Source organism: Styela clava, chromosome 7, assembly GCF_964204865.1.
Source record: "Styela clava chromosome 7, kaStyClav1.hap1.2, whole genome shotgun sequence".
Taxonomy (NCBI): domain Eukaryota; kingdom Metazoa; phylum Chordata; class Ascidiacea; order Stolidobranchia; family Styelidae; genus Styela; species Styela clava.
The window spans coordinates 17519012-17532176 of record NC_135256.1 but is presented as its reverse complement, the minus strand read 5'-3'; the positions used below and the strand labels follow the sequence as shown (position 1 = coordinate 17532176).

At 34.1% G+C, this 13165-nt stretch overlaps 2 protein-coding genes across 3 annotated transcripts in view; one reads left to right on the top strand and one right to left on the bottom strand.

The window, feature by feature from the left end:
* LOC120327835 (transcription initiation factor TFIID subunit 9-like) overlaps positions 1-13165 on the top strand; it is a 120471-nt gene that overhangs the window by 86723 nt on the left and 20583 nt on the right. The window lies entirely within an intron of this gene.
* LOC120327941 (conserved oligomeric Golgi complex subunit 3-like) overlaps positions 1-13165 on the bottom strand; it is a 29662-nt gene that overhangs the window by 3943 nt on the left and 12554 nt on the right. The window contains exons 9-21 of one of the 2 annotated variants that reach the window (XM_039394315.2): positions 12955-13061; positions 12173-12312; positions 11394-11554; positions 10488-10614; positions 9626-9783; positions 8896-9036; positions 7683-7800; positions 7365-7506; positions 6816-6897; positions 5841-6047; positions 4366-4464; positions 2301-2492; positions 1653-1863 (exon numbers count right to left, since the gene is read on the bottom strand). In XM_039394315.2, the coding sequence (XP_039250249.2) occupies positions 1653-1863; positions 2301-2492; positions 4366-4464; positions 5841-6047; positions 6816-6897; positions 7365-7506; positions 7683-7800; positions 8896-9036; positions 9626-9783; positions 10488-10614; positions 11394-11554; positions 12173-12312; positions 12955-13061 (1885 nt within the window). The remainder of the gene's footprint in view (positions 1-1652; positions 1864-2300; positions 2493-4365; positions 4465-5840; positions 6048-6815; positions 6898-7364; positions 7507-7682; positions 7801-8895; positions 9037-9625; positions 9784-10487; positions 10615-11393; positions 11555-12172; positions 12313-12954; positions 13062-13165) is intronic. The other variant, XM_039394317.2, reaches the window with a different exon arrangement.

The window sequence follows — 13165 nt, the reverse complement described above, 5'->3', positions numbered from 1 at the left end:
ATGTTTGAAAAAACCAAGCACAAAAGAAAAAAGGCAGTCAGTAAAAAGGTTCTGGAAGTCCATTTTGATCCATACAGTAGTAGGTGGGGAGTAGGCTTGCACGTAATTTACGGAATTACGTAATTATTTCGAGTTACAAATTACGTTACAAATTACGTAAATTCGTAATTATTGGTCGAGCGCTTTCGCGTTTGAAACGTACTCCTTCAAAGCAGTCAATTCCGTCGATTGTAAAAATGAAAGTTTAACAAGTAGAAGAAGTTACAGTTACGGTATTCGCTCCGTTTTTCTCTCCCTTGTTACGCAGGTGGGGGAAGGCATGACGCGTTGCCACCCCGTTTAAGCGTTCGGTTTCACGGTCAAAACGATATTATTATGAGCGTTATCACCGTAACGCAATTAACACCGACAGGCTTTTTTGTCTTCACGATTTGGTATCTTTTTTATTCGGCGCTGATAATGATAAATAAGAATGTGTGATAGTTGATTGTAATTCCGGAAGGCATATTTTTCTTTCTTTCCGTGAAACAGACATGAAACGAATTTTACCGCCGCTATGGGCCCTCAAAAGGAGAGAAGGCTACTTTCTTTTCCCGACTCAATCACTTTTATTAATACAAATCACGGCGCATTAAAAAACAAAATAGAATTTATTAGCATTAATTTACAACGAGTTATGGGTAAGAATTTATCGCCGACTAAATAATTAATATTTGATCTAAATTTATCGCAAATAATGTTATAACATTTAGGCCGCGAAATAATTTGATATAAAATGAAGCTTGGTAATCGGAATATCGTCAATAATTCAGCATCAATAATTATTATAAAATGCTAACTAGGTAGCAAAGTCGGATAATGTAAAAAACGTAGCAATAACAAGTCTTCGTCGCGAGGCAAGCGCAGGTATAATCAAACGAGAGAATGCGCTTGTCGTTGATTAATAACTTAAAAACCCGAAATTTTTATTCAATACGAAAGTCGATTTTAAAAAAGCCAACTATCGTTTCATAAATATTCGTATACCAGTGTCGGTAATGATAAAATTGATCGCATAAAATTGGGACGGTTAATTTGCGAATATGATAAAGGAAAATCACAGCCAACACAAAAGATAAAAATCAGAATAAATTTAATTTGAATTCACTCCTTGGTATTTGTCTTTAACTGTCGGTAATATGAAAACCAATTTCGATGCCCCGTTCGGAAAAGAAGTGGATTCAAATGGTTGTTATGATTGGTTTAAATGTGTGAAAAAATATCGCAATTACGGGGTCATTACGTAATCAATTTTGCCGTAATTACAGAATTGATTTTTGTCGATTACGTGCAAGCCTAGTTGGGACGCAAGATATTCGAAGGCGAGGATCTTGCGCCGCACGACGAGATAAAAGAGAGAGAGAAATATAGAAGAGAACTCTGTTCACTGAAAGGCAAAATGAGAGAAGCGAAAAAAAGAAAACGCTCGGCCGCAGATATTTCCCGGTCAAAAATACTCATTTTTTAGAACGTGGAAAAGCGACAAACACTGATATATATCGGCCAGATATATCGGCCGGTTGGGCCGATATGATATATCGGCAAACACGCAATATCGGCCCGATATATCGGTTGGCCGATATATCGGTCGAGCTCTAATATATAGTAAATACCTTTGCACATGACAATATGAAGATATGCTGTGACAGAGACGGTTGGTAGAAAAAATCCAAAAAATACGAATAATATATAGGATGGTGCAACAACTATAAGAAAGACACATCTCCCGTATGGAAAAGTCGCTTCTTCATTTCTCCATCCCATTAATGGTGCAAATCCGACCAATATGGAGATGATCCATATAGCTGTGAGGATGACAGCCAACTGAAAAAATTTGGACCACTTAGAAAGATAATACTAAGAGAAAAAATTATTTATAGACATTTCACCAGGAGAATTTGCCTAAACACGCTCACTCAGAACAGTCAGAAGTAAATAAGACTCTTATCTGAGCAAAGTCACATACGACAAATAACTGCCAGAGCTGATCCGAATGGAATGTACCGGTCTTATCATTAACTAGCCACCACTGAGATTTAACTCAATGATTGACTCGCAAATCTGGTCTAGAGACTTCTACTCAACACTGTATTAAATCATGTCAATGGCACGAAAAATATGCGGCTTATAGCTGGAATAGCCCCTCAAAAAAAAAGTGAAAAAAAATAATTTAAATTCTAGTTTTCAAATATCCTATTTAAGAATATATTGATATAAATTAAATGAAAAACAAAATGAAATAAACTATTGTTTCCATTCACCTTTTTATTATCAGAGCTTTTATCACGAAATGGATTTCGAACCCATATATATCTATCCATAGCAATGGCCGCCATAATCAGAGATGAAATCATTGTCGGCATAGCGATTAATCCAACAGTAGCATAGCAGACAAGAACCTTATTGTCTTCTGCACCGGGTTCGGTTATCGTGAGCAAAGAAGCAATACCCATCTGAAAATAATTCATTTTTTTACCTTTTTTATATCAAAAAATGAAGAAAAAACATATAAAACCTGTAGAATACTCACCAAAATGTCTGCAATCGCGAGATTAAGAATCAGTATCGGACCAGTAATGCTTTCTCCACTACGTCTAGAAATGATCATATCGAGTACAGCAGCAAACATCATTGTGTTGGCAACAAGCAGTATGGTAACAATTGGGGCTAATATGGCAGCAGTTATGAAGTAATCACTTTCCCATTCATCAGGAGGTAGCGTAGTCAACTGCTCTGCTTTATTGTCTGCGAGAGTGCGATTTTCAATAGGGAATAGATTCGACATTGCCTTTTACTTTTAAGCAAATGATTTTATCAAGTAAATTGTTAAGTTACTGCAGTGCGATTATATACATACCCTGTTCACTTGAATATAAAATGTACTACTCGAAGTGTCAAAAAATGCAAGCAAATAAATAATTATTCATTTCAAATTTAAAAGCTCAAATAAGAAAAAAAAATAAGGAAACATATAATTATGCTTTAGGTCATTTCAATCCACTACTCCTAACAAAGCTCTGAATAGGTAATCACATAGGTAACCCAATTTTTCATAGGTAGGATAAATACTGGACTGGACAATCTAGAGCAGTGGTTCCCAAACTTTTCAAAAAAAATTCCATGACGTAACTCTTGCAATTTTTTCAATGATATCCACCCTTGTGCACTAAAACAAAACATTAAAAGATCGCAACAAAAAATCCATGTGCCGTATAGTGAAAACATTAAAATGAAAAAAAGTATTTGATGAAGTTTTAATGAGATGGATTGAGTGCCCTTGTTTCGTTGTAAAACAGCATTTCAAAGCGAGCTGGCATAACTTCCTAAACTACCTAGTGCTTACTGTAACTCCCTCCTATACCAACAAACATGCAAAATGGCAGCGTCACCTACACCTCTGCAGTTAACTTATATTGGCAGCAATTGAACTTTTCCTCTCTGTGATATCACAATGGGGCAGCGTGATCGAAACAGTGAAGTGAATAATCAGTTTCTCCAGCAGTGATTGCGAAGCAGCAAAAGGCGACAAATGTGTAATTGCAAATTTAAGCACTTAATGTTTGTACTATCAAGCTATGAGCCATATAACAGATTTCTTTCGCGGACCCTCTGAAAGTGCTTCCCAGACCCCAAAAGGTGCACGGACCTCACTTTGGAAACCACTGATCTAGAGAGTGATCTTGATATTACTAACCCAAAATGAAAACAGTCAGGCTAATATGCCAACCAGTATGCAAATATACCTTAAATACAGCAAGACTAGCATTAGGAGAATCAGCTGGTAATGTTTAATTGGCGATATTAGATATTTAACAAATGCAATTAATTTTGACCTAAAACTAAAAACTGTCATTTTTTATGTATTTTCACCTCCCATAAAAAATTAATTTATTTATCCTTGATATATTATCCTTGGTCAATTTTCATTAAACTTATATATCATTATTTCACCCAGCAATGCTGAACTCTAAATTTACAACCGGCAGCAGTAAACCTGCCCACTTTTGTCTGGTTCCCAACCTTATGTATACCTAATCTACAGCTTTCGCTTAAAAATGTCTGATAATGACAAATGACAACCAAAAAAATATTACAATACACTAAAGTAACTATTCTGCCTGAATCTGGGTACAACACCTTTTTTAACAAGGAAAAACTGCGTTTTTCTAAATTTCTATAAGGACGATTTTGAAGGCCACCGAATTTACACTATGCACACAAATATCGAAAAAATAGCAAAATAAACATTCTTGTCCAAATAAATGGTCAGAAACAAACAAGAAAAGACATCTGTGTAATAACGCCACAATAAATCAAAATAAAAACCTGATCTGGTGAAGGAGCAGCGATAATAGCTCGATCCTCATCTGTATAGTTTTCTAGCAATATCATGTCGAGTTGTTGATAAGCTTGCTGGACATTGAGCTGAAAATTAGAAAAAAATTGCTAGTTTAAAATATCGCCATTTCACATGAATTGAATATTGCGTAGTATTATTTTGGATTATAAATGAAAATAAGCTTGTCTGAATTTGAGCTGAAAATTAATAAAAAACTGATAGATTCAAAATATGGTATGTAAAACATGTACTGTATTGTAATTGTAAATTGAATTGATAATTATTGAAGTTGTTTAGTCTTAGTCCGAATCGTGAATCAACATTACAAAGTGAAGTGGCAACTCTGCTAACACTTTTTACTGTAACATTTCTTGATCTTGGAAAATTTTCGTTTTAATGAAAATTTTCAAAAAAATGCTCAGATCATGAAAGTCTGATCTAGGTCAGATGAAACGTTACAGAACTGTATTTGTGTTAATGTGCAGCAAAACTATTGAATCACTTGGGATATGCATACGTACATTCACCAGTGCACAAAGCATAGAAGAAAAGGTACTCCTATGTGTACCAGGTTGGGGTTAGGCCATAATTTTATTCCGATTTTCCTCATTTTAATTCTATTACGAGTTCGGGGACTATCTGTGATAGCCAAGTGAATATACCCCTGCCCATAGGTTTCAGTCCCTTTACACAACTTGATGTATAGTAGGCGAACAAAATTAGTAATGATTGGCTAAATTCCTATTTGTTTAAGTAACTCATATATGAAATATAGAAAAAATTGCATAAATAATAGCATTGTTCGAATTTTAAGAGTGGCATATGTGACCCTCTTAAAATGAGATTGCCTAACTACAATGTAAACATGATGATATATGAATATTTTATGCTATTTTAACGCTTTTATTGCCATTACAAAGCAATATAAACAAATTTAGGTAATTTTGTTTGATCGTTGTTTTTCTCAGAATTTTAATGACGCTAATCCTGCTGATTATTTCATATCAATATTAAAAATATTTCAACGAGTTGCAGAAAACCTTGATAAAATACTACAACACAATGCAACTTTCATTATTTCTCTAATTTGGAGTACTGTATATTGAATTTATGATGATTGCTTTAATATATGTGTGTTATTAAAAGATTTTTTTTTTCAATTTGTTGGGGTGAGATTTCTTTGTCAAACTAATATATACTATCTATGTACTATATTATTTAAAAAAAATTAAATGATTTATACGAGTGAGCATTGACGATTAAATAAACATTATACGCTTGGCATTCCATGGCGGCCTGTAACTTTGCTCTGATAAGTCTCTTCTACGTCCTTCATTCAAAGAAAATGTTAAAAAAATTATACACTATTGGTGTAGGTGACACGGTTTCGTGTATTTTGATTATTAGCGATTAAATAAGTTCTTTTTGCAACAGAGTGAATATTGGCAAAAAAATCTCTTACCTTTATTGGTTTGAAAAGTATATTCTCAGTGTCCCGATTTGCTAAGTATAATGACAGACTTCCGTGAATCGATTTAGCTTTTAGTTTGAGATCTCGATAAGCACTGGATACAACTTCTTTAAGATGTTCTGGTGTAGCAAAGGTTTGTTGTCGAAGTGAAGTTTTTGGTCCTCCTTCCTCTCGAGACACATTTAGAACTAACTTCGCCTAGAAAGATGAGTAAATGAATGTTAGGGGCTTTTTATTAAAATTATTGTTGAATATAGCTTGCTATTTTGTTAACACCGAAAGGATTATCTATCTGCTTCCCTGAGCCTAATTTGAATGATCATTTTGAAAATTTTTTCTCAACTGTCAGGCCATAAAACTTGACCATGGCTCTTTATAACCCCATACTTATGCTTTGTTCTACAACATGGTGCTAAAGAGACATTGCTGAATGATTTTCCACATATTCCAGCCAATGGCCAAATTTAAAAAAAAATTCTTGCAGATTTTGTAAACTTACTACCTGTAATACGAGGTAAATTGTACATTGCATGAATGTGTAGTGAAAAATACAAATTTCCCACAAAAACAAGTCTTATAAATAATCATTATCCTAATCCCCAAAAGTATCTTGATCCAAACTATGGAGTTAAATCAGTTCTTATTAATTTGTTTTTATCAATCATTTTATTGCCTGTTATGCTGATTATGGATTCGAAATAAACTTATACTTATAATAAATTTCACTGTTTCTATATTAAAGCACTATATCATCTTTATTAAGATTGCGAAAGACAATAAATTGCACAATGCACACTATTATTGAAATCTCTGAAGCCACAGTGGAATCAATTATGCACAACCAATTTTTTTTTCCACTTGCAAATTCGCCTATTGCATTTTGTACATACAAACCAATCTATATTACTTCAGAAAACAATAAAACAATACTTCAACTAATTAAGACTAATTGATATATTATCTTACCTTAGACAGGTAATCATCGAGAACCCCAATCAAAACTTTCGTGACATGTTCTATGAATTCTTCACATACATATTTCAGTTGTCTGAAACACAATGATGATTTACTGCAAAACTAATAGGCGGAGATGATGAGAATCTTAATGAGCCAACCATGACTTTTGATTCGAAAGTTTGCAAAGCTATACAAAAAAAGGCCCGGCTGCTGGCACAATGTGCGAAGGAACATTTTTTGTCGGTGGGCCATATAACCAACTTCGGCTATCGCTTAGCCTTACAGTTATAAAGTCACCAGGAAAAACATCGAATGATTTAATGCAGCGAAAATTGCACAAAATCATTATGTATTTTTACCCATGCGAGCGCCATTTTAAACATAAACTGTTGGATTAGGATTTTATGCTTGATGAGGAAAAATCTGAGTATTGATGAGGGCCACACTGAACGGCTCAGCGGGCCGGGCGAGACCGCCTGTTGCACATTCCTGTTGTAACCAGTCGTAAAAATGATATATTGTTCATTTCCTAAGCACAAAAAGCAGGCAGTCGCATACCTGTCGACATCTTTTTTACTGTCGATATAAAATTCTTTTACTTCTGGAGCACCATCAGAGAAAAACTGCAGCAATGCATTGTTTGAATTTACCCTCAGTAATTTTGGTATAGTGCTGAATTCAAACATCTGGTATGCCACATCTATAAAAGAAAGTTAAAAACACTGATTGAATTGAATATTACAAAAAAAATGAATTTAATTGCAACAAATCTAGCTCTAGCAAATCTAGCAATTTTGTTGGAGTATATATTAGGGAATCTCAGGCACACTAGTTTCATTATAAAAACTTATAAAGTAGATTTGATTTGGAATTTACCTTTTGTTCGACTGAAATCAAGCTGTGTCTCACGAATAGCAAATTCTGCATGAAAAGGAGCTATTTGTTCTCGTAGTATCAATAGATGTTTAATTAGAAATAACTGACTGTCGACAACCTGATTGGAAAAAAATAAAATTTAGATATAGATTGTTGGACTAATATTTAACGTTCTGGAACAACAGTATGTTAAATAACCATTATGCTATCAATTGGTTCTTCAATACAGACTGACAAAACTTTTGAACACTCGACTCCAGAATCCAGCTTTCGACTTCAGGTTGATGGAAATTTTAACACTAACATCAGACGTGAACTCCGAAAAGAATTTGGCGAATGCAAGCTTTGTTACTTATCGATTTTAATCGGTAAGTATGTTGATAGGTATTTGTCTGTCTGTCTGTCTGTTAGATGCACGCGATATCTCATGAAAGCGAGGTTGAATCTGCTCAAAATTTTGCATGTGCATTCATCATAGCTCGGATCAGAAGCCTATTGATTTTCGATGAATTATGTCGTATAATAAGCGAGTTATTAATTAATTAGTAATAAAACACACGGTGTCACTATGAAGTAAGAGCGCTGTTTTGGGGGATCCCCCAACCTTCGATCGATAAGTCTTCGGTCTCCGACCGATATTCACGTTTAATTATTGATGGTTAATGCAGGATCAAATTAATGCTTTTGGGATTACAGTCAAAAACATTTTGCTTTGATTATCACAAATAAAATTCAAATGGAACACTACTCAGCAGACTTCAAAATTCCGATTATGGCAATGACTTCAAGGCGTTTGAAAATATGAACCGGGCACCGATCAAACATCAATAAAAACACAGCAAACTTCGACTCCCTAGCCCTGTTCAGTTGAGCCCTCTAAGCTTACTGAGAGACTTATATACCGTAGATATGAATTCAGAACAAGTCAAAATAATTTTTAAAAAACACAATTTGATTCAAATTTAAATTGAATTACAAATCAATAATAATTTAAAAGACAACGATTAGAATCAAACTTTCTTCCAAGAAAATCCACATAAAGTCAAAAACATGTGAAAAAGTCCAATATCGCTAGGCTTACTTACATTCATTTAAACAATATTTTCACCAGCGGATAACAAAATTGTGCAATGTACTTCAAATTATCGATGTAGAATTTGGGCACCCCTGACATAGAATTTCAAAATATCAAATGAGCAATCATTACAATTACCTTAGGTTTCACAGATTTGCTTGCAGCACCTTTAGCACTTTGCAATGCAAATTCCTGTGTACGTATAAAATTGCTGGCTCGTACTAAAGACTGAACGCATGCTTGCAATGCTTCTTGTGACAAACCTTGGAATATTGTTTTCTGAAAATATAATAAAGTGATGTAGATATGGGTGTTCCCATGAGTCGAAAAGAGATTTATGCCATATGGCTTACATATTGAAAATTTCTATTCTAACCAGCACATGAATGATGGAAGAAGTCCTAACAGATCAGCATTACATATCACAACCTGTGGCAGAGAGGAGTACTGGTATTCCCTGGGATATATTCAACCTCACAGGATGGCAAACTGGCCTAGTGCCTAAATAGCATGAATGATAGTGGTCGATAAATTTACACAAGATCACCAAAGTTTTTACTTGAAAGCTCTGGAAGAGAGTCCAAATGATAGTCAAGAACTCTTACCACAGAATACATCTTGATACTTTACATTGATATACTATTTTAAAAATCAGACATATTGTCAGTTACTGAAGTTGCTGCCAAAGAAGACATTATTATATATAAAATATATAATTTAGTATTTTTAAATGTTTTGAATATTCAAACGAACACACTTCTGATTTTGAAGGTCTCTCTTATATGTAGTAAATCATGTTAACGATTCACTTCAGCTTGTTGTCCGCAGGATGTAAACCACAAAAATATAAATATACAACGTAACTTACATCAATGCATCTGTATAATTTGGAAAGACAAACGAGGACTCTTCTAACAGTAGGAAACCACATCCCATGCATATCAGCAGGTGAGGTTTGAAACCTTTGTTGTTGATTCTGTTGTAAACCTGATCGTATCGAATTTTCCATATTTTGTGCTTCACTACCTAGAAGCCAGAATAGATGATTTAAATTTAATATAGACGTTATCATTATCAATTCACAGGAATAAATTGTAAAAAAACATGAAAGCAAGGTTGAGATATACAATATGGAAGGTGGTATTAGTACCCAACATGTGACCTGTCAACATTTGTTGAGCAATAGCTTGCCAGAATTATTAGATGGGATATCACATAGTGATACAATATTTCAAGACGAGCAAAATTTAAGGTAACACATCAGATTTGAAAAAGTTTGTACCGAATTTGAAATAGGTAATTACAAAAGTAATAGCCTTGTGAGAGATATTTCTAAGAAAAACTACATACGGTATAATATGTAGTATTTTAGAGTAATTGGTCTAGTCTTTGCATAATTAAATAAAACAGTAATTTTTGTTCCAGAAACGACATGAAAACCTTGAATAATAAATAAGTAAAACGATCCAACTCAATATACCAATATAGGGGTTAGAAATAATTGACCATACCGGAGAATTTATTAATATCATGCAAAAAATGAAGCAATCCTTCAATGAAAATGAACTTTTATTGGACCGAGGATATATCCACTAATGCAGAATCAAAAAAGTTCCAGACCTTTCAAAAATAGGTAACATATCAGGGCTGCTTGTAACAGGCGTTGTCAGAGGTGAAGAATCGTCATATTAAAATTTAAGAAATGTAATCTGGTGTATCCACCCATTCACCTGGCATACTTGTATTCAACTGTTTACTGGATTCAGCTTGTTCTTGTTCATCGTCAAGTTTAATTTCAATGAAAGATCTTTCTGATGCTTGTTTTGACGCTGCTTCTTTTAAACTCTTTGCTATGTCCTGAAAAAATAAACACAAACGTAAAATCATTAAGCATTGTGGTTTGTGGACAAATATCTTCAAAGTTTTCTAATCTCAAATAAATATTCTATATTGTTGATATGAGGAATAATTTAGAACAGTTTTCCAAACTTTTATGGCGGGGACCACAATTTTTGAATCTTAGTTTTAGCGGACCCCAATCCTATGCCGTATCAATTTCTGTGTCTAGCCCCCGAGGAAGGATGTTTCATTTACAATGCAAACGACATTAATGTGATGGATGAAGTTGCTTTTTCCTGCGCAATTTATCGATTCTCAGATCAATTTGTGACGAGCAAACTTGTAGATCCGACTCTATCGCTCTCCTGTATTCGTCATTATATAGGTAAGAGCTGCGAATGCTACCTCAAACATGTAGGTAGTTGCAAAAGGCAATATTATTTTCAATTGCTTTTTCTAACAGCAATGGTCATTGGATATTCGTCTGAAATGCTCAACCAGTTCAATCAATAATCAAGTCAAGTTTATTTTATCCAACCAGTAAAATCAACAACAATCGAACACAAATTACGAAAAAATGATAAATACACAGTTTCACTGGGGAAGGGAAGTCAACTGAAGGAAGGAAGTCAATTTAGACTTTTCATATCGTTGCAGACTCCCTGTGTAGTCATCACGAACCCCCAGGGGTCCGCAGATCCCAATTTGGGGAACCCTGATTAGAATGCAAATTGCGAAGTATCACAGTATGGTTAAGAAGAATTCTCCTATATTGCACACACATCGCTAATACAAACCTCCATCATTTGTAATTTTTCTGGATATGCAAGATCCCCAGGTGCAGGTTTATAACCAAGTATATCATCTCTAATATGTATATTCGCTCTGAAAACCAGTCTTTCTTGAACGTCTTCCAACATTTGTTTTACAACATATTCAAATGCTTGAAGTTGTTCAGCTGAATATAATAGAAAGAGACTTCAAACAAAAACAGGCATATTAGGAAAATTGGAATTGGATTTTATATGTAATATGAGGTAATAAAAAGATGCTTTTTCAAACTCTGTAACTTCTAAACTAACAGTGGAAAGAACATTGGTGGAAAGAATTGCAAGCTAATGGTATTTGCTGAAATATCGATTAAAAATAATGGATGCAACTTGTTCTAAAAAACCTGGAACTGATAAAACCAATGTTTTGAATAGAATTTAAAATAGTCATCTTCATAGGCTTAATAAGTAGAATATGGCTAACTTAGCGCAATGCTGGAGAGTGGAGAGTGGAGACAATAATGAAGTATTTGAACCTGGTTGCCAAGACACCACTTCAGTTAATTTTTTCTACGAATTACATTTCCCTAAAACTCGAATGCCACAAACTTTGAATATGCTACGTTCCTACAGAGGTTATGATACTGTCATAGTACTTTATACTTATAATAATTCGACATGAATTTTGATGGCTTGACTATAAATTGAAGTTCAATATTTTGAAATGGAATCATAGAAGTAGACTTAGCTCGCCTGCAAATACCGGTAATTTATCTAAAGCTACGCCTACAACTCCCATAACTTACGATTGTTCTGAACATGATCGTCAATCATTTCTGTTTTCAGAATTGTACAAAGTTCCGCGAGCGTTTCAAGATGATATACATGAATGATGAGAGGTCTCAACATATCATACAAATTGACACATAGTTGTCTCAGCATTTCACTGCAAAAAAGAACAGTGGTAAATTTTGGTAAATTGAACATTTTCATATCGTGGGTGTGATGGCCCAGTGCAGTGTTTCTCAGGGAAGAATATTTAAACTCTGTATTTGCGTGTCGTAATATTGATATTGTTCAGTTATTAGTATTATTTTGCAGCATTCATGGTAGCACGAAAAAAGTTCTCGAAACTCTCTAAAAAAAATGTAATTTGCAGTCCTTAAACACTAGTCTTTGAGTACTAGTCTTTACAGAGACACTAGATGTTTAGAATGACGTAAATAATTCGGATGGTGACTGGTGAGTTTGTGGCTCTATTTGCACATTATATTCAGGTGTGGATAATATGTGGAGAATTACGGACTACGGTATCTATTTTAGCCAGCAATTCTTTATTTTCATCGATATTTTTAAAAGAAATTTATATCCATAAAATCGGACTGATTGAAACACTTCGGTAGGCCCCAATTTGCCTTTAAACTCATCATGACATATTCAAATAATCATGATTCTTCTACTAGCAACTACTCACATGTCAATGGATGCTTATACCAGGGGTAAGGAAGTACTGTATAAAACAATTAAAAAGGCACAAAATGGAAAATCGAGAATGTAGAAGAATATGTCAGATAGTGAAGAGACTTACTCAAGTTTGCTCGATCGTGTTGTAAAGAAATGCCCGTATAATTGATGTTCATCTTCACATACATGAACCATGAAAGAACATCCACTACGAACCAAAGCACATTGGTCCTGAATTAAAAAAATATAATAATATTAATACTTTATGATTGCTAATGCAAGATCAGAAGCTAACCCTAACAAATTAGTGTAGAATTAAGCGTTGAAATTCTTAC